The sequence below is a fragment of the Schistocerca piceifrons genome, chromosome 4 (genome assembly GCF_021461385.2).
Source record: "Schistocerca piceifrons isolate TAMUIC-IGC-003096 chromosome 4, iqSchPice1.1, whole genome shotgun sequence".
Lineage (NCBI taxonomy): Eukaryota > Metazoa > Arthropoda > Insecta > Orthoptera > Acrididae > Schistocerca > Schistocerca piceifrons.
Window position 1 is genome coordinate 726,910,011 of NC_060141.1, and position 27,308 is coordinate 726,937,318.

General features: G+C 41.1%; 1 protein-coding gene across 1 annotated transcript; it reads right to left on the reverse strand.

The window, feature by feature from the left end:
* Positions 1 to 1,919: 1,919 nt before the first annotated feature.
* LOC124796136 (protein ANTAGONIST OF LIKE HETEROCHROMATIN PROTEIN 1-like) lies at positions 1,920 to 26,862 on the reverse strand. The gene is made up of 3 exons (XM_047260228.1): positions 26,849 to 26,862; positions 3,199 to 3,300; positions 1,920 to 2,655 (listed from the first exon to the last, which is right to left on the reverse strand). Exons 1-3 carry the CDS (start codon positions 26,860 to 26,862, stop codon positions 1,920 to 1,922), a joined length of 852 nt encoding a protein of 283 aa, XP_047116184.1.
* Between the last annotated feature and the right edge of the window lie 446 nt (positions 26,863 to 27,308).

Sequence of the window (27,308 nt, forward strand, 5' to 3'; positions counted from 1 at the left end):
TCCTTTCCAAACTCCTTCGACATAAGTGTTTTTATGTAGACAATGTCATGTGAAAGATGTGCGGCAGTTTCTTGCCAGCTTTCCGGCTCTTTTCTGAATAGTTGTGAACTATAGTTGCAGATGCAAAAACTAAATGGAAGTGTTTACGCGATCGGTATTGCAAAGAAGTGCGTAAGCAGCAGCATCCCAGTGGATCTGGTGCAGAGATCACAAGCACATGGCCCCGGATGAAGCAAATGGAGTTTATGAGATGAGTGATACGCCATAAACCGGAAGATGAAAGTAGCGTGTTATTTAGCATTTAACTGCAAGGTCAATACTTCTACACCTGAGATACCAAGTAAACGATTTTTATTTTCAGAACCATTGGCAACTGCTGGGCCTCCACGTCCACTGCATGCGAATCAGAAGCCAACAATTCTGGATTGACAGTATCAGGTTAATACTAGCGTTTCAGTAAATTGCCGTTATTGAACTGGTGCTTTATAACTTATATGTTTTCTTGTTAAAGTAAAGATACCGTGGACAGCGAAGCTTCCAGTCTTGGTGAAGCAGATCAGGAATCAGGAGTTCTAAATAATAGTGCTTCTGAAGACCAGGCATTACTTTTCCCGATGTGCGAAGAATCAAAGGAGATGGCCCTAGCTTTCTCTAAAATATCAGATTTAGAAAATCCAACACCTGCAGCAGTATGCAGCGGAACACTTCGAACTCCAGGTACCGATCACAGAACGTCATCTCGAAAAAATAGTGGTACATGGCCTTCCTAAATGTTACTTTAGAATGATCGACACTGAACGTTAATTTAATAGCTGTATACATTTCTTTCTAATTTCTAGATGCAGTGAAAACCCCCAAAAGTAAAATGAACATCAAAACTGGTAGTAATCTCGACAGCATGCTGCAAGTATTCAATGAGAGCTTGTCTAAAACGTCCAACACAGAAGATGCAGAATACTATTACTGCATGAATATTGCTGCTGCCTTACGCCGGCTAGACCCACGGTCCTGCGCAAAGGCAAAAATTGAAATTGACAAGCTGCTATACGATTTAGAATTCCCTAGTGAAACTAATGAGACAACGTAAAACTAGTGGAAGGCCTATAATATGTTGTTTCAGTGAAAGAAAAAATAAAAGTTATTTCTTTCTTTTCCATTAAGTGTCATAGGCAATGTTTTTATTTCATTTAAAGTGTTAACAATCAGTACAAGCCTTGCCTTGCAACAATGTTTTTCCTTGCAAAAATGTTTTTAAGTCACCAATACTACAGCCTGCACAATAATGTGTTCCTTCTCGTTGCTAAAGTGCAGTAATATATTTCCTTTTCTTACCCAAGATTGCACCCCAGACTGTAATCTCGGAACCATCAAGTTGGTTTCTGGGACAAAAATTAACAATGTAGATATACGCAGAAATAGCAATAATTCAGTTTTCAAAAAGGAACCAGAACAGTGCAGTTGCGTAAATATGCCATGAAATTACAAATTACTGTAGGCAGCAGAAATCTTACTATAGAGTCACAATTATTCGTAATAATTACAACGATATTCTATGTAGGCCCACTGAGCTTTAACCGAAAAGAAGTTTACTACTATGTCACAGGATATGGATGCTAAATAATTACTAGTTTTACTTATTTCATTTTGTTTATTTTTAAATGTTACACTCCTTTACAGCCACGAGTAACAACACCTGCTTGCCAGCTGGTCTTCACAGCATCGCTATTAAAGTAGTCTCTGTAGGCAGTGCATACAGCTTCTGATACTCTGGTGTAATTTCTTTTTCCAAAAGATCGAACATCTCTAATTGCATCCTCTTGCGATACACCTTGACGCCAGGTGCCATGTATAATTTCTTCAACCCCATTTTCACTATCTACAAGTCCAGGTGAACAGTACAATCCGCTGGATGAACGTTCCTATTGGTCGCAGTCTTTCAAGTAATTGTGAAGGGCCACGGTTGTCATAATAATTAGTTTCACTGTTTCTGCGTCAGCCGTTATGGCACGGCGGAATATTCGCCATTTCGTTGTCAAAATGCCGAACGTATTTTCAATTAACCTGCGTGCCCGGCACAGACGGTAATTAAAAATTGCCTCACAAGGTGATAGGGCGTCCTTCGATCGGCCTGCATATGGTCGCATGATGTTTGGTGTCAGAGGGAAAGCTTCGTCCGCAACAAATACATGTGGCAGGACGACATCAGTACCAGGCAGCACAGATGGCGGAGGCAAGTTTAATGTTTGCTTCATGAGGCGATTTCCAAATTCTGTGTAACCAAAAATGCCCCCATCACTGTCTCTTCCTGCAGATCCAATGTCCACCCACGTAAACTTGTAATTGGCATCACATGCCGCCATTAACACCACACTGTGGGTCCCTTTATAATTGAAGTATTCTGATCCAGAATTTGCGGGGCACTGCATTACGACATGTTTGCCGTCGATAGCCCCTACACAGTTTGGGAACTGCCACTTTGTATGAAAATCGTAAGCAATGCTTAACCAATCGTCCGTTGTTGGTTTTTTAAGAAACTTCGGCTGGAGAACATTCCATAGTGTTTGGCAGGTCTTACGAATAATCCTGCATGCAGTTGATCGTCCAACACGGTAACTCAATGCAATCATTTGCTGTGTGTCTCCATGGGCGAGATATCTGTAAGTAAATAAAATTCAACTTCAGTTGACACGAACAAGACTGTTCCAGATTATTATATCATATGAGTGCACGGAAAAGTAATGGTAACCTAACTGCGATTTAGATGAAACGCAGAACTTATTTGTACAATATGTTATCAGCACCAGCTAGTAACTACACGGCGTTCCATGATCGTTAAAAGCAACATTAATTTGAGCTGCTGACATGTACTCAACACTGCTTGAGACAGTAGTAACTTATATGCTTCTGCAATTAACTCAGCGTGTATCTTTTGATTTGCAAAATTCATTGCAGGATGAATGCAGCGAGTAAAAATGGTGTACATTTCACATAACTGAACAGACTTATTACTAGTTTCAGCTAGATCGTAGTAACAAGAAAGAAAATTCGTCTCACAAACACATTTTAAAAATGCAGTAGTGTAGTACACTACATTACTTAACTGAGCTCTCACACATACGCAACTGCATACAAAAATAACGAACAGCAATTTCAGCTAACTCTATTTAAAACAGCTTCAAATATTGAAATTTCCTGTACCTGAGTGTCCTGTCAAGTTGTTCCTCTGGAGTGACTGGTTTTCTAAATTTTGTCATCTGTTTCGTGATGTGCGGAGCAATCATTGACAGCAATTCATCGTATCTATTAACACAAGACAAAAAAATTTTATGAAGTACATGAAAGAATATTATGTAAATAAGAAAATAACTAAAGAGCTTTAAAAATTGGTACGTCTTCACCTAGCCTTGTCTTTCACATAATACAATATAATTTATATGTTTTAGAAATAGGTAGCATGCCTCTTTAGCTGTTCTACAGACTTATCCTTTAATTTTTTTAAATATTGTTGTCTCTTGCATCTCTGTCATGGCATACTACAGCTTAACAGTTTAATTATGAATATCAAATGTGACATATATTTACCTCTGCGGTGTCATTCGAAAATATACGAGGGCAGTTCAATAAGTAATGCAACACATTTTTTTTCTCGGCCAATTTTGGTTGAAAAAACCGGAAATTTCTTGTGGAATATTTTCAAACATTCCCGCTTCGTCTCGTTTAGTTTCATTGACTTCCGACAGGTGGAAGCGCTGTATGGAGCTGTTAAAATGGCGTCTGTAACGGATGTGCGTTGCAAACAACGGGCAGTGATCGAGTTTCTTTTGGCGGAAAACCAGGGCATCTCAGATATTCATAGGCGCTTGCAGAATGTCTACGGTGATCTGGCAGTGGACAAAAGCACGGTGAGTCGTTGGGCAAAGCGTGTGTCATCATCGCCGCAAGGTCAAGAAAGACTGTCTGATCTCCCGCGTGCGGGCCGGCCGTGCACAGCTGTGACTCCTGCAATGGCGGAGCGTGCGAACACACTCGTTCGAGATGATTGACGGATCACTATCAAACCACTCAGTGCTCAACTTGACATCTCTGTTGGTAGTGCTGTCACAATTGTTCACAAAAATCTGAACGAACTTCTCCTTCTTCATGACAACGCAAGACCTCACACAAGTCTTCGCACCCGAGAGGAGCTCACAAAACTTGAGTGGACTGTTCTTCCTCATGCACCCTACAGCCCCAATCTCGCACCGTCGGATTTCCATAGGTTTGGCCCAATGAAGGACGCAATCCGTGGGAGGCACTACGCGGATGATGAAGAAGTTATTGATGCAGTACGACGTTGGCTCCGACATCGACCAGTGGAATGGTACCGTGCAGGCATACAGGCCCTCATTTCAAGGTGGCGTAAGGCCGTAGCATTGAATGGAGATTACGTTGAAAAATAGTGTTGTGTAGCTAAAAGATTGGGGAATAACCTGGTGTATTTCAATGCTGAATAAAAAACCCCTGTTTCAGAAAAAAAATGTGTTGCATTACTTATTGAACTGCCCTCGTATACAGAACTTCTGTATGTCCTTTTCCCTCATGTCCCGTATGAGGGTGTGAAACTCTCCTTCTTTACCTCTACTACGAAGGAGTGGGCATATCCAGTATCTGCGCCGGGACTTGTCACTGTGGTATGTTTCCAGAGCCTTGCACAGAATGTAGATGCACCACACTACGTGTTTCATTCTTCTTGTATTATGCGTGGGAACAGCAGACGCAAGTTCAGTCACTGCTGCTGTAAATGACACACGCGAAGCACGGGCCACAGTTTTGTTGTGTACACCATACCGCATAGTATGGTACTCTGTCACATCAAACCATTCCTCATGTTTCCTTTTTGTTCCTCTTTCGAATAATTTTAGAGTTTCGTTAATCATTTGCACTGCCGCATTTGCAGCAGATTTCATCTCATTTTTAGACTGCATGGACACATAAAAAAGCACTGCAACTGCACATTCCAAGTAACCGTTACGAGCCATGTTAGCAAATGAACCTGTCTCCAAGGTGAACATTGAAGCGCCTTTCAGTAGGCCCCCACCCGTACCTCACTGGCTGTCTGTCATTGGCTACTGCTTGCGACTGCCGCTTCCAGGGGGGAACGCCAATTCCGCGAGCCGCCGCATCAAAGCGGAAAACGCTTGTCGCTGCCTTTGCCGTTGCCGCACGCCGCGCTCTAGTGGGAACCGGCATTTAAGGCCGGTTCCCACTAGGGCCGCCGCGTGTCAAAACCGCGCGGCAGCGGCATGGTTGCCATGGGAACGCCGTCCGCAGCGCGGCGTGCTCTGCATCGCGGTTTGACCATGTCGAACCACTTCCGCTGCCGCATGCCGCGCTCCAGGTCCGCGCCGCAAATCACAGAACGCGCTGAGCGTGACGTCAGTTACGGAACCCCGGGCCACACGAACTTTGGCCGAACCGCTGGCACGGACGCGGCGGCAGCTATGAAATACTTATCATCCGATTCCAAGGAAACTACTCGGTAGAAAAATTTGATTCTTGTTCATGTTACAGACTGATATCTTCTCTCGATAAAGGACCGAATTTCTTTTCGTTATTCGTCGTGGTCACTTGCTGTATCGCATTTACGTAATCCTTTACACGAAATTTTAATGAGTGTGCAGAGGTAAAAACGCAATGCGTGGACTTTGTGTACAGTTCCTTTTAGATAATACATTATTGCATATGAGATTTAGTCAACATATCGAAATTGTTTTTAAAGCCGAGAGCAGAACGATAGCTATCACCTTTCTCGAGATATTGAATGATATGTCGGCAGACAGGCTGTGTGGTGGCTGCGCGCTTGTCGCTCGCGACGCGACCGAGACTTCGTCCTGCTCGTCGTAAACCATGTGGTTGTGTCAACCGCAAATTTCGTAAATGGTTCAAGAAATCGAAACGTGTTTTTTTGCAAACGATAACTTGTAAAGTCATTTATTTCGTCGCATGATAAATATCCAAAATCTGTTTACCTACCGAGATATGAAGGTAACTACAGTTTTTCGAAAGGGATAGATGAATTTTTTAAACGGCATTAAATAGCATGTGGAATGAGAAGTTAAACCGAAACTAATTTGCTGGTATTTCATAAGATGTAATTTGCTAAGTATCTAAAGCTATTGATTATTTACTTTGGTAAGTAACAAATGTTTTTTTCTTGATCCAGTGTACTTTATTGGTTCAAGATGCGTTTCGCCTTTTACTTTAAGGCATCTTCGGTGGAATCTAGAATAATTCAATTTGGTTTTGATATGTGATACTTGCAAAAAAAAAAATGGTTCAAATGGCTCTGAGCACTATGGGACTCAACTGCTGAGGTCATTAGTCCCCTAGAACTTAGAACTAGTTAAACCTAACTAACCTAAGGACATCATAAACATCCATGCCCGAGGCAGGATTCGAACCTGCGACCGTAGCGGTCTTGCGGTTCCAGACTGCAGCGCCTTTAACCGCACGGCCGCTTCAGCCGGCTGTGATACTTGCAGATTATAAAACAGTTCACATCTTTTTTTACGTGAATAGCTGATTACTTACAGTGAATTGAGTTTTTGGCGGACATATACGTTTCCCCTCACCTGGTCACATGCTGGAGGTTGAACTAAAACTTAGATTATGGAACATAAGCTCATTTTCATGTTCGCTCTTTTTTCTTATGTCACTAGCTGTAGACATTTTACTGGAAACTCTGATTTGAAGTCGTAACCACAGTGTGTCCATCTCATGTCCCTTCCTGTTTGGTTTGTTCATATACATGTTGCCAACCTAAAGAGTTATACGCTGAAAATTAACGTTTGTTTATTTCTGTTCTCTTTATATCTGTATATATGTGTGGCTAGCCAGTGATAGTTGTAGAAAGTTGAAAGTGAATATAGTAGTTGTCAGACAGTGGTTGAAAGATTTGATGTTCAGCTGATTTCAGTTTTGGTTTAAATGCTTTGTGGAGGAGTGCATGAAAGAGTAAATTCACTGCTTACATTAATAGATTAAATAGTAGAACAGCATTTCAACAGATGATTATTATCAGAATACTATCACCCAACCACTTTGTCCTCACTCTTTGACGCCTCATAATATGTCCTGTCAGCTAACCCCTCTTGTAGTCTGAGTTGTGCCGTAATTTCCTCTTCCTCCTCTGTTTAATTCCGCACCTCTTCTATAGTTACACAATCCTCATATCTAATCTTCAGCATTCTTATTGATCACCACGTTTTGAAAGCGTCCATTGTCTTCTTGAGAGAACTGTTCGTCATCCACGTTTCACTTACAAGGCTGCACTCCACACAAATACCTTTGTAAATCAGTATTAAACCATTAGAATTTATATTTGATGTGAACATATTTTCTTTTTCAGAACGCTTTTCTTGCTATTGACAGTCTTCATTTTATATCCTCCCTACTTCTGCCTTCCCAATTACTGTTTTCTCTTCAAGTAACTGAAGTCTTAGAAATGTAGTTTGGTTTCTTTACAAGTTGTAGATAATCTAATATACCTGTGTTTTATCGATGACATCTCCAGAGCTTCAAAGAATGTTTTAATTAAGATTGTCAAAACCTTTCTCTAAACACGCAAATGCTATAAACAGTTTCACAGGTCTTCAGTTGGTCTACTTAGCTAAGTGGTAGGATCAGTATTTCCTTGCATGTTCAGACATTTCACAGGAATCTAACATAGTGCTTATGTTACTTTTATAATAAAATAATGGAATAGATGATAATATAATGTTGAAATGCATGGCTTTTTAAAATGTATTGAATTAATGAGATTAATTTTTTGGCATGAATGACAAGCACAATAAGCTGAGCTGTTCCTGGAAATAAGTTTGTAATAGTTCATATTATTTTGCAGGGCGAAGTAGTTTCTTTCTCCGCTGTAGATTTGTGTTTACCAATCTTTATGATGCTATGTTTGGTCGCCGTGTTCACCTTTGAAGTCTTGACCGTGTTCCCATTAAGCTTATCGGATCTTCGTAATTTTCCAAAGTACACAGGTGGGCTTCAGTTTTTGTAATTCTCATACTATTTGAAATAACAATTCACACGACCTTTCTGTTAATAAAACAATACTGTATTTTTCTAAACGGTGCATGTATGAAATACATACTCCTCACTTATTCATAACGACCCCAAAATGGCGATCTACAATTACTCGCTAAAAATGGCGTCCTTCTAACTCGTTCACTAGCTGAGCACGAATCATTCCTTCCTCCTACTGGTACTAGAAAAAATCCTCTGTTTTTTTAACAACGTAAAGTCAAAAATACATAACGGTAGGCACAGGCTCTATGATGGGCTACCGCTTCATCTTCTCTCTTTGCCTTTAAAGAAGACCAAAACATAAAGGAAATCCAAAAGGTTTATCACACTTTGTACAACCCGTTCCCCCTCTCCTCTCTACATATTCCCTCCACTTTCTAGCCTTCTCTTATTTGCTTAGTTTTGGCTTGCCAAGTGAGTTCTTGAGAGTTGCTTCTCCTTTGAGCAAAGTTTTCTTTCTTATTTCTCGTTTTCATTCTCATTTTCATTGCGGTTTTGGACTTTCTGTCAACGTCATATTTAGAAATTTCTATTTCCCAGGGCCTACTTTATTTGCTGCATTTTTATATTTTTCCCTCTTGTCATATTTAATATATCACGTTTTATCTATCGATTTCTACTGTACCTTTTTCCCGTTCACATACTCTGCTGCATTCGCCACTTCTTCTCTCAAAGATATCCATTCGTATTCTAGCGGATTCCTACCTCTGTTTCAGTCAGTCGTTGCATTACGGTAACTTTAAGATTATCGAAAAACTGTAGGACTTGACTGATTCAAGTTCCATCTCCTTAATTTGCTACCGTTTATTGTCTCTTTAGTTGTAAACTGCAGCTCATAACCAATAAATTATTGTAGATTTGCGTCTGCACCGGGAAAAGTCTTACAATTTAAAATCTGGTTTCGAAAACTGTGTTCCAAATATATATTATTCTTTCGTAATTCTAAGCAATGCACTGGCAATGATTACATTATGCTCTGTGGGAAATTCTATCAGGTGGCTTCCACTTTCATCCCTTCCCCCTAGCCTTTGTGTTCTTACTGTTTTCGTGTACCTGCTACTGTATAACATCTAAAAAATTTTTCTCCCTTAACTATCTGAATAATCACTTTTATCATACATTGTTTCAATGTGTTAGGAGGTAGTAAACAGTCATGAACGTTAGTCATGAAATCTCTTTATGGTGAACTGAGAATACATGAATAATGAAATATGTGAAAGTGCACATTGTACAGAAAATGAAAAATTGGTATGTCTTCACCCAACTTCATCTTTCCTTCATGTAGGTGTAAGATATAGTTAATCAAACGCACCGGGTGTTTCTGTGTGTCCTGCCCAGTACCTCAGTGGCTGTCCGTCATTGGCTACCGCTAGTGTCTGCCGCTTCTAGATGGGAATGCCAATTCCGCGAGCCGCCGCGTCAAAGCGGAAAACGCTTGCCGCTGCCGTTGCCGCACGACGCGCTGCCATGCTCTAGTGGGAACCGGCCTTTAAGCAGCTCGCGGAATTGGCGTTCCCATCTGGAAGTGGCAGACGCTAGCGGTAGTCAATGATGGACAGCCACTGAGGTACGAGGTGGGACCCACCGAAACGACCGGTGTGTTTGAATAACTATATCTTACACCTACATGAAGGAAAGACGAAGTTGGGTGAAGACATACCAATTTTTCGTTTTCTGTACAATGTACTCTTTCACATATTTCTTTATTCATGTTTTCTCATTCCAACATAAACAGGTTTCATGACTACCATTCATGATTGTTCACTATCTCCTAACACATTGAAACAATGTACGATAAAAGAGATTATTCAGATAGTTAAGCGAGACAAAAATTTAAAATGTGATACGGTAGCAGGTACACGAAAACAGTAAGAATACAAAGGCTAGGTGGAAGGGATGAAAGTGGAAGCCAGCTAATAGAATTTCCTACAGAGCATAATGTAATCATTGCCAGCACCTTGCTAAAGAATCACGAAAGAATAATATATACAGGGCTATTACAAATGATTGAAGCGATTTCATAAATTCACTGTAGCTCCATTCATTGACATATGGTCACGACACACTACAGATACATAGAAAAACTCATAAAGTTTTGTTCGGCTGAAGCCGCACGTCAGGTTTCTGCCGCCAGAGCGCTCGAGAGCGCAGTGAGACAAAATGGCGACAGGAGCCGAGAAAGCGTACGTCGTGCTTGAAATGCACTCACATCAGTCAGTCATAACAGTGCAACGACACTTCAAGACGAAGATCAACAAAGATCCACCAACTGCTAACTCCATTCGGCGATGGTATGCGCAGTTTAAAGCTTCTGGATGCCTCTGTAAGGGGAAATCAACGGGTCGGCCTGCCGTGAGCGAAGAAACGGTTGAACGCGTGCGGGCAAGTTTCACGCGTAGCCCGCGGAAGTCGACGAATAAAGCAAGCAGGGACCTAAACGTACCACAGCCGACGGTTTGGAAAATCTTACGGAAAAGGCTAAAGCAGAAGCCTTACCATTTACAATTGCTACAAGCCCTGACACCCGATGACAAAGTCGATCGCTTTGAATTTTCGGCGCGGTTGCAACAGCTCATGGAAGAGGATGCGTTCAGTGCGAAATTTGTTTTCAGTGATGAAGCAACATTTTTCCTTAATGATGAAGTGAATAGACACAATGTGCGAATCTGGGCGGTAGAGAATCCTCACGCATTCGTGCAGCAAATTCGCAATTCAACAAAAGTTAAAGTGTTTTGTGCACTCTCACGGTTTAAAGTTTACAGGCCCTTTTTCTTCTGCGAAAAAACGTTACAGGCACGTGTATCTGGACATGCTGGAAAATTGGCTCATGCCACAACTGGAGACCGACAGTGCCGACTTCAACTTTCAACAGGATGTTGCTCCACCGCACTTCCATCATGATGTTCGGCATTTCTTAAACAGGAGATTGGAAAACCGATGGATCGGTCGTGCTGGAGATCATGATCAGCAATTCATGTCATGGCCTCCACGCTCTCCCGACTTAACCCCATGCGATTTCTTTCTGTGGGGTTATGTGAAAGATTCAGTGTTTAAACGTCCTCTACCAAGAAACGTGCCAGAACAGCGAGCTCGCATCAACGATGCTTTCGAACTCATTGATGGGGACATGCTGCGCCGAGTGTGGGAGGAACTTGATTATCGGCTTGATGTCTGCCGAATCACTAAAGAGGCACGTATCGAACATTTGTGAATGCCTAAAAAAACTTTTTGAGTTTTTGTATGTGTGTGCAAAGCATTGTGAAAATATCTCAAATAATAAAGTTATTGTAGAGCTGTGAAATTGCTTCAGTCATTTGTAATAACCCTGTATTTGGAACAGAGTTTGCGAAACCAGATTTTAAATTGTAAGGCATTTCCTGGTGCAGACGCAGACCTGACTGTCAATAGCAAGAAAAGCGTTCTGAAAAAGAAAATTTATTCACATCGAATATAAATTCTAATGGTTGCATACTATTTTACAAAGGTATTTGTGTGAAGTGCAGCCTTGTATGTAAGTGAAATGTGGACGATGAACAGTTCTCTCAAGAAGACAATGGACACTTTCCAAACATGGTGATCAATAAGAATGCTGAAGATTAGACACGAGGATCGTGTGACTAAAGAAGAGGTACGGAATTAAATAGAGAAGGAAGAGGAAATTACGGAACAACTTTGACAACAATAGGGGTTAGTTGACAGGACGTATTATGGGGCGTCAAAGAGTGAGGACAAAGGCGTTGGGTGATAGTATTCTGATAATAATCATCTGTTGAAATACTATTCTACTATTTTGTCTATTAGTGTCAGCAGTGAATTTACTCTTCCATGCACTCCTCCACAAAACATTTAAACCAAAACTGAAATCAGCTGAACACCAAATCTTTCAACCACTGTCTGACAACTACTGGATTCACTTTCAACTTTCTATAACTACCACTGGCTAGCCACACACACATACAGATATAAGGAGAACAAAAATAAACAAACATTAGTTTTCAGCATATAATTCTGCAGGTTGGCAACAAGTACATAAACAAACCTGACAGGAAGGGACATGAGGTGAACACACTGTAGTTACGACTTCAAATCAGAGTTTTTTGTAAAACATCTACTGCTAGTGACAGAAGAAAAAAGAGCGAACATGAAAATGTGCTTATGTTCCATAATCTAAGTTTTAGTTCAACCTCCAGCATGTGACCAGGTGAGGGGAAACGTGTATATCCGCCAAAAACTCGATTCACTGTAAGTAATCAGTCATTCACGTAAAAAAAGATGTGAACTGTTTTATAATCTGCAAGCATCACATATCAAAACAAAACTGAATCATTCTAGATTCCACTGAATATGCCTTAAAGTAAAAGGCGAAACGCGTCTTGAATCACTAAAGTACACTGGATTAAGAAAAAAAAAGTTTGTTATTTACCTAAGGAAATAATCAATAGCTTCAGATATTTAGTAAATTACATCTTATGACATACCAGCAAATTAGTTTCGGTTTAACTTCTCATTTCACATACTATTAAATGCCGTTTAAAAAAATTCATCTATCCCTTCTGAAAAACTGTAGTTACTTTCATATCTCGGTAGATAAACAGATTTAGGATATTTATCATGCGACGAAATACATGACTTTTCACAAGTTATCGTTTGCAAAAAAACACGTTTCGATTGCTTGAACCGTTTACGAAATTTGCGGTTGATACAACCACATGGTTTACGACGAGCAGGACGAAGTACTGGTCGTGTCGCGAGCAACCCGCGCGCAGCACGGCACAGCCCGTCCGCCGACATATCATTCAATGTCTCGAGAACGGTGATAGCTATCGATCTGCTCCCAGCTTTAATAACAATTTCGATATGTTGACTAAATTTCATACGCAATAATGTATTACCTAAAATGAACTGTACGCAAAGTCCACGCATTGCGTTTTTACCTCTGGACACTCATTAAAATTTCGTGTAAAGGTTTACGTAAATGCGATACAGCAAGTAACCACGACGAATAACGAAAAGAAATTCGGTTCTTTATCGAGAGAAGATATCACGCTGTAACATGCCGCATCTGCGCCAGCAGTTTGGCGAAAGTTCGTGTGGCCCGGGGTTCCGTACCTGACGTCACGCTCAGCGCGTTCTGCGATTGGCGGCACGGACCTGAAGCACGGCAGCGGAAGCGGTTCGACATGGTCAAACCGCGAGGCAGAGCCCGCTGGGCCATGCCGCTGACGCCGTTTCTATGGCAATCACGCCGCTGACGCGTGGTTTTGATGGGCGGCAGCCCTAGTGGGAACTGGCCTTTAAGGCTGGTTCCCACTAGAGCGTGGCAGCATGGGGTGCGGCAGTGGCAAGCATTTTCCGCTTTGACACGGTGGCTCGCAGAATTGGCGTTCCCATCTGGAAGCGGCAGACGCTAGCGGTAGGCAATGACGAACGGCCACTGAGGTACAGGGCAGGACCCACAGAAACGCCCGGTGTGTTTCTCTTACACTTATATGAAGGAAAGACGAAGTTGGGTGAAGACATACCAATTTTTCATTTTCTGTACAATGTACTCCTCATGATTGTTCACTATCTCCTAACACATTGAAACAATGTACGACAAAAGAGATTATTCAGATAGTTAAGCGAGACAAAAATTTAAAATGTGCTATGGTAGTGGGAACAGGAAAACAGTAAGAACACAAAGGCTTGGGGGAAGGGATGGAAATGGAAGCCACCTAGAATTTCGCACAGAGATTAATATAATCATCGCCAGCACCTTGCTTGAGAATCATGAAAGAATAATACATTCGCACAGAGATTAATATAATCATCGCCAGCACCTTGCTTGAGAATCATGAAAGAATAATACATATTTGGAACAAAGTTTTCGGAACCAGATTTTAAATTATAAGACATTTCCCAGTGCAGACGCAAACCTACAATAATTTATTGGTTAAGAGCTGCAGTTTACAACCAAAGAGACAGTAAATGGTAGCAAATTAAGGAAATGGAACTTGAATAAGTGAAGACCCACAGTTTTTCGATAATCTTAAAGTTACCGTAATGCAACGACTGACTGAAACAGAGGAAGGAATCCGCTACAATACGATTGGATATCTCTGAGAGAAGAAGTGGTGAATGCAGCAGAGTATGTGAACGGGAAGAAGGTACAGTAGGAATCGATAGATAAAATGTGATATATTAAATATGAAATGAGGGAAAAATATAAAAATGCAGTAAATAAAGTAGGCCATGGGAAACAGAAATGTCTAAACATGACATTGGCAGAAAGTCCAAAATTGCAATGCGATTTTGCACTTGGAAAACATAGGGGAATGAAAGTGAGAAAGAACAAAGAACACTTTGCTCAAAGGAGAAGCAACTGTCAAGAACTCATTTGGCAAGCCAGAACTAAGGAAATACGAGAAGGCTAGAAAGTGGAAGGAATATGTAGAGACGAGAAGAGGAGCGGTTGTACAAACTAACATAAGCACAATGTTAGATTCCTTTGAGACGTCTGAACACGCAAGGCAATACTGATCCTACCACTTAGCTAAGTATACACACTGAAGAACTGCGAAACTGTGTTGATAGCATTTGCATGTTTAGAGAAAGGTTTTCACAATCTTAATTAAAACATTCTTTGAAGCTCTGGAGATGTCATCGATAAAACACAGTGCCACAAGATTATCTACAACTTGTACAGAAACCAAACTGCATTTCTAAGACTTCAATGACTTGAAAGGGAAGCAGTAATTGAGAAGGAAGATGTAGAGAGGATATAAAATGAAGACTGTGAATAGCAAGAAAAGCATTCTGAAAAAGAAAATTTGTTCACATCGAATATAAATTCTAATGATTGGATACTATTTTATAAAGGTATTTGTGTGGGGTGCAGCCTAGTATGTAAGTGAAACATGGACGATGAACAGTTCTCTCAAGAAGACAATGGACGCTTTCCAAACATGGTGATCAATAAGAATGCTGAAAATTAGATATGAAGATCGTGTAACTAAAGAAGAGGTGCGGAATTAAATAGAGGAGGAAGAGGAAATTACGGCAACTTTGACTACAAGAGGGGTTAGTTGACAGGACGTATTATGAGGTGTCAAAGAGTGAGGACAAAGGGGTTGGGTGACAGTATTCTGATAATAATCATCTGTGAAATGCTATTCTACTATTTTATCTATTAATGTAAGCAGTGAATTTACTCTTCCATGCACTCCTCCACAAAACATTTAAATCAAAACTGAAATCAGCTGAACACCAAATCTTTCAACCACTGTCTGACAGCTACTGCATTCACTTTCAACTGTCTACAACTATCACTGGCTAGTCACACATACATACAGATATAAGGAGAACAGAAATAAACAAACATTAGTTTTCAGCATATAATTCTGCAGGTTGGCAACATGTACATAAACAAATCAAACAGGAAAGGACATGAGGTGAACACAATGTAGTTACGACTTCAAATCAGAGTTTTCGGTAAAATGTCTACAGCTAGTAACAGAAGAAAAAAGAGCGAACATGGAAATGAGCTTATGTTCCATAATCTAAGTTTTAGTTCAACCTCCAGCATGTGACCAGGTGAGGGGAAACGTGTATGTCCGCCAAAAACTCGATTCACTGTAAGTAATCAGTCTTTCGCATAAAAAAAGATGTGAACTGTTTTATAATCTGCAAGTATCACATATCAAAACAAAACTGAATCATTCTAGATTCCACCAAAGATGCCTTAAAGTAGAAGGCGAAACGCGTCTTGAACCAATAAAGTACACTAGATCAAGAAAAAAACATTTGTTACTTACCAAAGGAAATAATCAATAGCTGTAGATACATAGCAAATTATATCTTATGAAATACCAGCAAATTAGTTACGATTTATCTTCTAATTCCACATGCTATTAAATGCCATTTAAAAAATTCATCTATCCCTTCTGAAAAACTGTAGTTACTTTTATATCTCGGTAGATAAACAGATTTTTGATATTTATCATGCGACGAAATAAATGACTCTTTACAAGTTATCGTTTGCAAAAAAACACGTTTCGATTTCTTGAACCGTTTACGAAATTTACATGGTTTACGACGAGCAGGAAAAAGTCTCGGTCGCGTCGCGAGTGACCCGCACGCGATCACCGCACAGCCCGTCCACCGACATATCATTCAATATCTCGAGAAAGGTGATAGCTATCGTTCTGATCTCAGCTTTAAAAACAATTTCGAGATGTTGACTAAATTTCATAATCTCAGATCATCATATATGTTGTCTTGTTATCAAATAATCATATGAATTTTGGGAATTTGGCTGTTTTCAATTTATTCAAATTTATAACTTTGAAACTGAATGCCCAAACGGGAAAACGATGATAGTTGAATAATTTTTTCCAAAATTTTGGTGTTTTACTGTCATTTACCTTTTGTATTTGCACATTTTTTGCAACCATTGTTAGTCAGTGCCATAGACCTTGAGTGTTCTTAGTTCCCACAGAATTTTGCAAGAACAAATACTTTGTCTTTGTTTCAAGAAAGAACAAAGTAAATTTTGACTTATCGTTTTACCCCCTGATCCTTTAATTATTTTCAAGTGTTATGTACTCTGATGTATGTTTTTGTATGCCCTTTAACATAATCAACAATTTTTCTTTTAGAGTTCACAAGCTCACATACAAGTATCAGTATCAATAATAGAAGTTCTTAAAATTTTCCAATCAAATGATTCCACTGAGAGTCTTGTATAGCAAAAAAAAATCAATGTGAGTAGTTTCGAAGGCCCTTGAAGTAATTTTTAAATAAACCCTTTGTGTGTCACTCCAGAGGTAGAAGATGAATCCAATACCCTTTTTTCACTTTGCGTTTATTTTGAGACAAAAGGCAGACAATTACATCATCTTCCATATTTACTCACTTGGCTAATCAGTCACAGCTGACCCTCAGCAAGCTGCCACTAATTGGCTGCTCAACATTTCGGCTGCCTGTGCCCTGCTGCAACCTGGCTGCCTATTAATATGTTATAGCCCTTTTAGCTTTGATTTAGTGGCACTGTCGTCAGTGACACCACCATTGCTATTGCCCAGTGAAGGTATGGATTGCGTTTTCCTGCTGGTGTAATTTACATATGACCAGGATCTCTTTGGGTTTTCTGCCAGTTTCGTAACTGAGTTTCGTTGTGGAAACTATTAAAATCATCTTAAGTTGAAGTTTGCGCTAAATTTCTTCGCCAATCTTGGGGATTCTGTATTCTTTTAAATTTGGCATGCTTTTTCGTTGCTTCTGCAACAGTGTTCTGATCCATTTCGTTACCATCTCTTATTAACTTATTTGGTATGTATATCCCAATTGCTGTTAGAAGTGACAGGTGTTCACAGTATGCACTTTAATGAATCCTTGTTTACTTACCATAGCCGGCCGGAGTGGCCGAGCGATTCTAGGCGCTACAGTCTGGAACCGCGCGACAGCTACGGTCACAGGTTCGAATCCTGCCTCGGGCATGGATGTGTATGATGTCTTTATGTTAGTTAGGTCTAAGTGGTTCTACGTTCTAGGGGCTTATGTCCTCAGAAGTTAAGTCCCATAGTGCTCAGAGCCATTTGAACCATTTTTTTACTTACCACAATTTACTTCCCAACAAAAAGAGCACAACACAGGCACATTTTCACAGCAAGAGAAGATACAAAGCATAATCAAACAAAAGATACAACACAGAATATAATGTTCGACTTCTTGGTAATTGAATACTGCACTCGCCACATTAGCCCTCCTCCCCTCTCCCCCCCCCCCCTCCAATTTTGGAGAGCTATGCTCGAACAAATGAGACAGTGTCACTTTGGAAACCTGTAGTGCCCCATACCTCACATATCTGATGGAGCTGTTGGCCACACTCGCCCATTTCCCAATCACTCAAAGGAGATGAAGCAATAAAAATCACCGGGCACCTTCAATGCTTTGCTGTAGACTAATTGTGCTGAAGAACACCTCTTATCAGCCTTTAGCATGCTACAGATTCCCAACAAAACCACAGGCAAGGCAACTGTCCACACCCCAAGGTGGCAACTCACTGCTAAAAAGATGGTAGCTTGTAGTTTGCAGGTGTTTACAATCTGTCATATGTAGCAATTTATTAAATAATTGGGAATCAAATAGATGACCTCTGTCAGATGTAATTGCTGTAGGAATACCGGCCTGAGCAAACCATGTGGATATTATAGCTTGGGAAATGGTGCAAGCAAAATTTCGACAATGGACACGCTTCTGGCCACCTTGTAAACCTGTCAATTAAGGTGACAACGTAACGAAACCTCTCTGGGCAAGGAAGCGGTCCTAAAATGTCAACATGAATGTCGGTGAAACGACCGGTAGGCGCGGGGAATGCGTCAATGGGAGAGGTCGTCTGACGACTAATTTTGTTATGATACGATATGCAATTATGTGCCCAGCCCCAGCAATCTTTCCTCATTCCTGACCACATCATTTTGGAGGCCACAAACTCAGCAGAAGCATTGACACCAGGCTGTGTCAAGATGTGCAAAATATCAGCGATGGTGCACAGCCAGTGTAATGGAATTAACGGGCACAAAACATTCTGAAAAGTGTCACACCATAGGCGGGATTGGTAAATCTGTACTGGCAAATGTTCAAGTTTCAGACTAGTGAATGCCACATGGGGCTGACACTGTTGTAAAAATGCATCAGAATCTTGGTCTTTTGCGATAGCTGTCCAATCGATGCACATCAAAGATGCACAATTCAGATATAAGCAATCTGTGACAATGTTGTTGGACTTGGAGATGTGGTTGACATCAGTAGAGTATTGGGCAATAAATTCTGCGTAACGGATTTGATGTCAGGAGTTCGGTTCAAACTCCCACTGTTTTTACACCTTACAGGTACTGTAGAAAATGTTTGATAGGGAGATATATAGCAAGGAGCTCTCTGCCAAATACACTCCAGTTTTGTTTCTGTATAGATGGACCTTTTGGAAAGACAGCCAGAGGCTCCACACTCCTGATATTAATTGCCCCCACAGCCCACTGTCTGGCATGAACAAAACGAGCCGTCTGTGTACTGGAAACAGAGTAGACCAATAAAACAGTCTTTGCTAAAGCCAATTTTACAGACTTGAAAGCCTCTCAGCCAGACCCATCCAAGGGCTTTTCTGACACCGGAATTCTGTTTGCCGTTTAGCAGGCCATTGATAGTTTCAATGATTTCTGAAAACTTCGGCAGGTGGCGCCGGTAATAATTAACCACACCTAAAAACCTGTGTAACTCTTTATATGTGATGGAAAGGGGCATCTGCAAAATATCTGAGACTCTCTGAGGAGTAGTAGAAACACTGTCTCTTAATGCAAGGTAATCCAAGAATTACACACTTTGCCTTGTTAATTTTGAGCTGTATGCGTCAAGACGAGAGAAAACAGCGTTAAAATTGAAACTATGGTCACAAATGTTATCACAAAAAAACCAACACATGGTCAACATTGCAAAAAAACGTGCCTTAAACCATTCAGAATCTCGTCCATGAAATGTTGCAACATCTGAGCGGCGTTACGAAGACCAAAAGGCATGACGTTGTATTGAAATAGCCCGAAAGGCGCCATGATGGCGTTACATGCTTGTCTGTCTCTGCCATTGGAATTTGTACAAAAGCCTTAGCTCAGTTTATGAAACTGAACGCAGAGGCACCCTTTACACTGCAAATCCAACACATTTGGTATTGGTACCTGTCTAGCTAGGGCAGAAGTTCAGTCCCCTATAGTCACTGCACAAACGACAAGACTTAATCTTTTTGACAACCATTTGTAAGGGAGCAACCTACGCACTATTATTCTGTCTGTTAGCGTTGCTTCAAAAGCGGCTTTAGCCACCCTTAACGTCTCCAGAGGTATTTGGCGTGGGCAGAAAGTGACAGGCTGTCCCGGCATCGTGTGAATGTAATGGATAGTGGATTGTTCCTGCTGACTCAGTGGCGAAACCAGGTCTGTAATCAGGGGTAATTTTTGAAGCAACTGCTGAGCAATGTCGTTGGCCAGTTGGGCATCTTCAATGGGCGCTGTCAGTTAACATCGTAACTCTGGCTGAGGTTCTCCATGTCAGCGATCCGCTGCTTGAGTATGTCATTGCTGGCAGTTAGGCCTCTTACATATTATTCTTGTTTGATGAAAAGTTCATTGAGATGAGTGAGCTTCTGCTGTAGTGAAGCGCATTGCTGTTGAAGTGGAGGCTGATCCATATAGTCATGTGGAAGACATAACACAGTCTTCTTGTATGATATATGCATGTGCGCTTTGTAGCAAGGCAGGCACAGAATGAGCAAAAGTTGTTGCGACGCGGGAGATGCAGAAATCTTCATGCCTTCCGATCCAGTGGAATGGCATCTGGTGCCCAACATGGAAGGGAGCATGGATACAGCCAGAGACTGCACAAGAATATGATTACAGAGGTCCATAGACAATTTAAAAATTTTAAGAAAATTGGCACCCATTATGGGGCCACACACGTCGGCCACTAAGAAATGCCAAAAAGGTGAGAAACCACACACGCTATTGGCTAAAACCAATGGCGTGAATTCGCTAGCTGTTTCAGCTGAGGGCTCAAGGTGTCTTGTCAGCAGCTTTAACTGTGCAGAACTGCCTCAGTTCTGAAAGGCTAGCAACTTTTGTCACATAGGTACAGCGTAAGTTACTCTGCGGGAAAACTTGTAAGGATTTCACTGGGCCTTTGAAATGAATTTTTTAAACCAGTTCCCTAAAATATTTCTTGACTGGCTGCCACCCTGTACATTCCTTCCCCCTTCCAGAGAAGTGGTGACAAACATTGTTTACAAAACAGCGTCAGTCACTTCCCGGGAAGATGGTTTGCCCCAGTAGGGACCTTAATACTATGGGAGGGATCTGTTACAAGATTACATTTAGTGTAAGCAGGAGGGGACTAACATATAGTCAAGTTTATAAAATTTCATGAGTTAAGAAAATAGTAAAATATTAACTACTCAAATTACAATACAATATCTCCTGTAGTGGTTGAAATCATCACTGTCCATACAATCAGATCTAAAAAATTACGAAGTTAAAATCATACCAGAAAGCTTCACAAAACAGGAAACTATTTTGGTTTCCGTTAGGTTCAGGAAAGAAAAATATGTTATTAATCTGCTGTTGCAGTACAAACTCGTTGTCATAACGAGTAGATGGTGGCCAAACTGAATCAGCACTGATATTTTAATGATTTACAGACGTTGTTTGTATTATTTGACAAATATTAATCTCATTGCTAGATAGTGGAACTAATACCAAAAATAAAATGCGTCAAAAACATGACAGAATACTCAGTTCTAATATAATCAAAGTATTTGGGTAAAAAAAACGTAATTAATCAGTTCAATGCAATCGTTAACATCTGACTTGGGTAAGAACTGGGTGAAGTATATTTAAAAAGAGTGATAAAAAATGTAAAATTCTGCTATATCCTCCACATATTAGCCATGGGTAATAGTTGCACAAAGTTACACAGGCTACAAACTAATAACATATTTCAGTAGAATGGAGGATGCAGTTAGCAAACTGAAGAGATGATGTTCCATAAATCACATGAAAATCTTTAACCACATTAACTCATGTTAAAATACAAGGTATAAAAGTTTTCTTGTAAAATACTAGAATTATGGATGAATTCAGGGGATAACAAAGGCTACACATCAAAACCCATGAATATCTAATACCAAAGTGCTACTTTCTCACTTTAAAGTACCTTGAATCACTTGATAGAGCAATCGACCTTCAAAACATGACATACTGGAATACATACGAACACACAGTAAGGTAAGAAGACAGTGAATTATTACACCTAGGTCAAAATTACTCAGTAGATTCAATTGAAAAAATTGTAGCATAAAGTAGCCAGAGCATCTGATGTGCTGTTACTACCTTAACTTGGATACATCATTTAACATTATCCTCATCCTATTCATAAAATTTCACATGAAGAACGGAAAGAATGCACTGAGTTTGTAATCAGATCATAAAATACGATACGATTCACAGCTATAATGCGGTTCTGTGCAACAGAAGCACAGACACTGGTTGTAAACAGACTTCTGACTGACAGGAGAAGAGCACATGGCTTGTCTGGCGGGGAAGGAGAGATATGCGTGCGACGTTGACAAACTTAAATGGCGCTTCTCTCTAGTTGGGTGATGGAGGGGGTATTATCTGCGGCGTAACACACGTCTTGCAGGAGGGGAAAGAGAGGGGAGGTATGCGCAAGGGATGAGGAATGGCGAGAGGGGGGGGAGAGGTGGGGGTGGCACATTCAGCACTCGGCACAGCACACGTGTGCTTACTAAGGCTATCATGAAGCAAACGTTTTTTGAAGCACAGCTGAATCCAAGTTGATAGAAATTACTACTAGGTGTGGGGTGTACAACAGGTTATTCAACAGTTAGAACATAACTCCTGAATAGGACGGGTAATTCCGAAATGGTGGAAGGCCGACAACAATAGCAACAAGGGCGAGCACCAAATAATGTCATTGTGTGAACACACAGAAGAAGGCATTAAAACACTAATAGTGGGCGTCGTGGCGACAGGCGGTAGTAGAGTGCAGCTGGTTAGGCTTGAGTACCTATAAGCATGTATTAGTCTTGTTAGCTCCAGCTGGTACTTATGTTACGAAAGGGAAGTATTACAGTGGATGAAAAAGTAGTAAGAAATTACCTGAGGTTGTAGTGGCAGATGAAAAGTCGATGATTAACAGACTCGTGTGCAGTATGTCACTGGACAATGGAAATGGAAATGCCGTGTGGCTAGGGCCTCCTGTCGGGTAGACCGTTCACCTGGTGGAAGTCTTTCGAGTTGACGCCACTTTGCCAACTTGCGTGTCGATGGGGATGAAATGATGATGATAAGGACAACACAACAACCTGTCCCTGAGTGGAGAAAATCTCCAACCCATCCGGGAATCTAACCTGGGCCATTAGGTACGACATTCCGTTGCGCTGACTACTCAGCAACCAGGGGCGGACACTGGGCAATTGAAACTGGCGATTCCAAAGAGCAGCAGGGGTATAAGTTAGTGGCAGTGGGGTAATGAGGGAAAGAGGGGGATATGGTCATGCTGAAAAGAGGCTTACTCTTCATCCGGATCAGCAGGAGTGCAGAAATGTAGGGTAGCATTAATCAATGCCTGCAATCAATGCATAGGTGGAATTTGCAGCATTTAGTTGTTTTGTAGGTAATTGGCTGACTCGGAAGCTTTAGTAAAGGATGTTGTGGCTTAGGAGGAAAAGGGATATGACCAATGAGAAAATTATGTTGTGGTTAACACGGGGTTTTTTCTGGGTATATTCGTGGACAGCTGTCCACGATGGCAACGCCAGGGTAGCTCGACATATTGGCAATTTATGCCGAGTGACCCACCCGTGGCAAATCGGAAGGGTGCTCACGATAAAAAATAAGGAATTGGGTATAATCGCAGACAAGTTCAGGTAATGGGTTTCAGAATAAGATTGATTCAGCTGTGATATATCCACTAGTTGCAGGGTGTTTTCTTCCCCCACCCTCTGGGGGGGGGGGGGGGAGGCAATATGTCTGAGTAGTATTGACTACTGACCGGGGTGCAAACGTAGGCGAGTCTCGTCGTGATGTGTCAATGCAGCATAGATAAAAGAGATAGGTAGCTGATCAATTTATGAAAGCGAAAACTGAAAGAATAAACCGATCAGCTGGGCACTCAGCAGGTGCTAACCGCACTGTGTAAGGTACACAGTCCTAGAGGAGGGAGGTACAAAGTAATGGTTGAGGTTGGAACGAAAAACGAGCAACTCAGAGCAATGGTAGTAACCCAGTGCCATGCATGGGCCAGGGAGGTACTGTGCTGTCTCCATAGGGGCGATTACGTCTCGTGGGAGTTACCCACTACAAAATTCCCAAAATCCCTGAAGTAATAGGGTGAGCTACGACAAAAAAGGGGGCCGCTAACTACTGCGACATTGCACAATAAAACTTTTATTCATTTGGGTGGAAGTCTCTTGCTAACTATATTTCCAACAGGATAACTCATTACTGCGCTTGGGTGATGACGTCACGTGATGGGTGCTAATCATCAACAATCTAGTGCTTATTTCAGCGGGTGCTTCAATATTATGACGTCATGAGTGTATTTGTTTGAATAAACAAATGGGTATGTCTCAATTCCTAAACACAAGTCGGAGCACTGTATACAAATGGTAACAGTGCCGATGTCCGTGCTCGCTCGTAACATCTTCACATCATCATTAAATTACTTCGTAAGAAGTAGGGTGAACAATAACGAAACTTGTGTTCGTCTGGATGAATTCTTAAATCTGCAAAACGCACATGGAGTGCGAACTACAATTCTTCAACTTGGGTGAAACTTCTTTTGGTTTTATCCTATCACAAAATCTATATCGCTTACCGCTCTACAACGAGAGGGTAGCGCACTTCTCTTCAACTTCAGGGGCGTATTCGACTCTTCTCTATTGAGTATCCTAGATAACTCAGGTGCTTCACTTTCTTCTAAACATACCAGTCAGGCTCTGGGCACGAACATGGCGCATAATAGGATTCTGGTATCGCTAACTCACAAAATCATGTAACATGGCTGAAGGAGAATCTTATGTAATGGGAGTGTTGCTGTAGTGCAACATACCTAGAATCCAGGGGTGTGGTGGGTACGTAATTGTGAAACCATATAAGAATTTGGAAAAGGAGCAGGTAGTTGGTTCTTAAGATGCGTCAGGCTATACAGAAGGTGGTACTATACTTTGGAGGCGGCTCGGAAATGCGAAGCGCCACCAAACTAAATAGCTTCGCATTCCATCAGCTGGAGGTCGCTTGCTTCCAAACTTCCCTCGGAGTTATAGTCTGGTCAGTGGCATGAGGATGAAAAACTTGCAGTCATTTTTTAATCTTAGGCAGTTTGAAAGAAAACAGGGAAATAAATGCTTCTAAAACGACAATAGACTCAGATCATCTGCAAAGCAGTGGAGCATTAGTTCCATAAGTTAGATGAAGATCTGAAGTATCACAATCTATTAAACAATAAAAGACAAATAGAATAGACACTGCAAGGAGGGGATCCACATTCTAGGTTTCACTCCCAAACGAAACTTTCAATGACGTACGCTTTTAAAAAGTAGCATTGTAGAAAAACTTTAGTAGGGTAAACTTGATGCAGTCTTTCGAAAGGCAAAACAAAATATTTGTCAATAAAGGAGATCTTAAAGGGGAATACAGTACAATACAAAAATTCTACAACAAAGCTGAATGATGCAAATAGCTTAATATCATAGTCGGAAGAGGGTAGCTTTAAACACCACAAAATCTTCAGAAATATCTAAACTTTTCATATAATACAAAGAGGTATGGACTTGGTCCATCTTTCTCCTAAAACTATGAATGGTTACTTTCAACCATTTAATATTTATACTCTCAGTATACTGTCACTCAAAAAAATATGCAATAAACAACTTATAAATCAAATGAAAGTTAGACTTAATTTATGACAGACCAGATGAAGAATAGGGAGAGAAGTGGTAGCGTTTGGGGGCGTGACTGGCTTATCGCAAGGCGACAGCTGTGCCAGTCCACGTGTTTGCGCCATGCGGTGTCTGCTTATAGTAAGCATTCACTGGGAACATAGGCCACAGTTTAGACGACTGAAAAAACATTGTCTCAACTGGAAACTCGCTACATGGTAAAGTGAATCATGGTTAACTGTTCTGCTCTGACCTCTGGGGTGGCAGCATAAAACAGATTATTTAACATCACTTACAACAACACACACAGGACCTCGTGCCTGTAAGTAATTATCTTCAGCCACATGACCACACGACCTTGTGCCTGCTCGCAAATAACCTCAATAAAACAATGTAGTACATATCTTCATATCAACAAAACTTCGCTGCCCTCTGGGGGATAACAGCCGAAAGTCATCTATCCTCTCTTATTAACTTACAGGGGTAGAACACATCAGTTCTCTTTCATCATTATAACTCTTATTACGGTACATCACGTAATGAATTCTAGCTTCGTGTATTGAGTTAACCAATCAAGGAACTACCACTTACGAAAACTAGAAGGCATGGACAGAAAAAGAATAAATGGTCAGGAAAGAGACGAGAAAGAAAAGTAAGAGAAGGTGGAAAAAGTTCATTCCATAGTGCACCAACGATTTTGGAAACCTTGCAAATGTGGTATGATGGCACAGGGCGTTACAGAGCCCTTAAAACACTCACGTCTGTGGAGCAAGGAGAAGGAACATACTTTCATCATAGGGTGGAGAAATGATGCTTATAGGAAAGATGAAAGAAAAAAAGAGTTGATCACGACACGAAAACGAGACGGAAGAAAATGCCATGGACAGCTGGGAGACTGTGGTTGCCAAACACATTGTGCAAGCTGCACATCCCTGGAGATGGTCGTGTTGAAAGCTCTCAAAAATGTACCTTAAAAAACTTCTCATCACAACAACTAAGCACGACATATCTCGACGACAACAGAGTTTAACATAAGGATAAGAAATTTATGGCAGTACACATGTTCAATGGAAGTGTATTTTTAAACTAACATCCACCTAACATACATCTGAGGGTCTTATCTAGGAATTCAGTATACCTCATGGTAATTAGACCCACAAAAATTTAAAGTTCATGGACGCCTTGCGCGTTTTCTGCATGTCACGGTGCCCGGCTCAGAGTTGACGGGCAGCTACTGAGAAGCTGGGGCAACTGCGACCGTCAAATGGGGCTGGAGCGTATGCTGTGCACACGTACCCTGTGGAGCGCATCTCGGTGGACTCAGCAGACACGTGTAGGAGCGGCGTGCTGCAAGAGACAGGCAGTAGACATTCCCCCAGGCGCTGGTATGTGCAGACGCAGCATCTGATGCGGCTTCACAGCCGGCACGCTGCAGCACCCAGTCTCAGCTCATAGTGCAATAACAGCGGCGAATATTGACCGACCACACAACATCAAAAATGAACCAAAAGTAAATGCCACCCTATGGACCAAACTGTGGGAACGAATCGCGATTTGACACCAATGTTAGTGTATATGATCCCACTTCTCATTCCAATGTTAATGTATATGGGCAGGGAAGGGGGTAGAAGGTTGTTACATATGCCTCTTGATGACAGTGTACAGGAGGTCAGGAGTGGGCATCCAGGGCTGCCATTAAATGACAGAACAAGAAATTAGGTACAATAAAGAGGATATATTTCAATGTACAATATAG

Coding starts and splice junctions, on each gene's coding strand:
- LOC124796136 (XM_047260228.1), bottom strand. Junction 2,656..3,198: donor CAACTTGACAGGACACTCAG/GTACAGGAAATT, acceptor ATTTACTTACAG/ATATCTCGCCCATGGAGACA.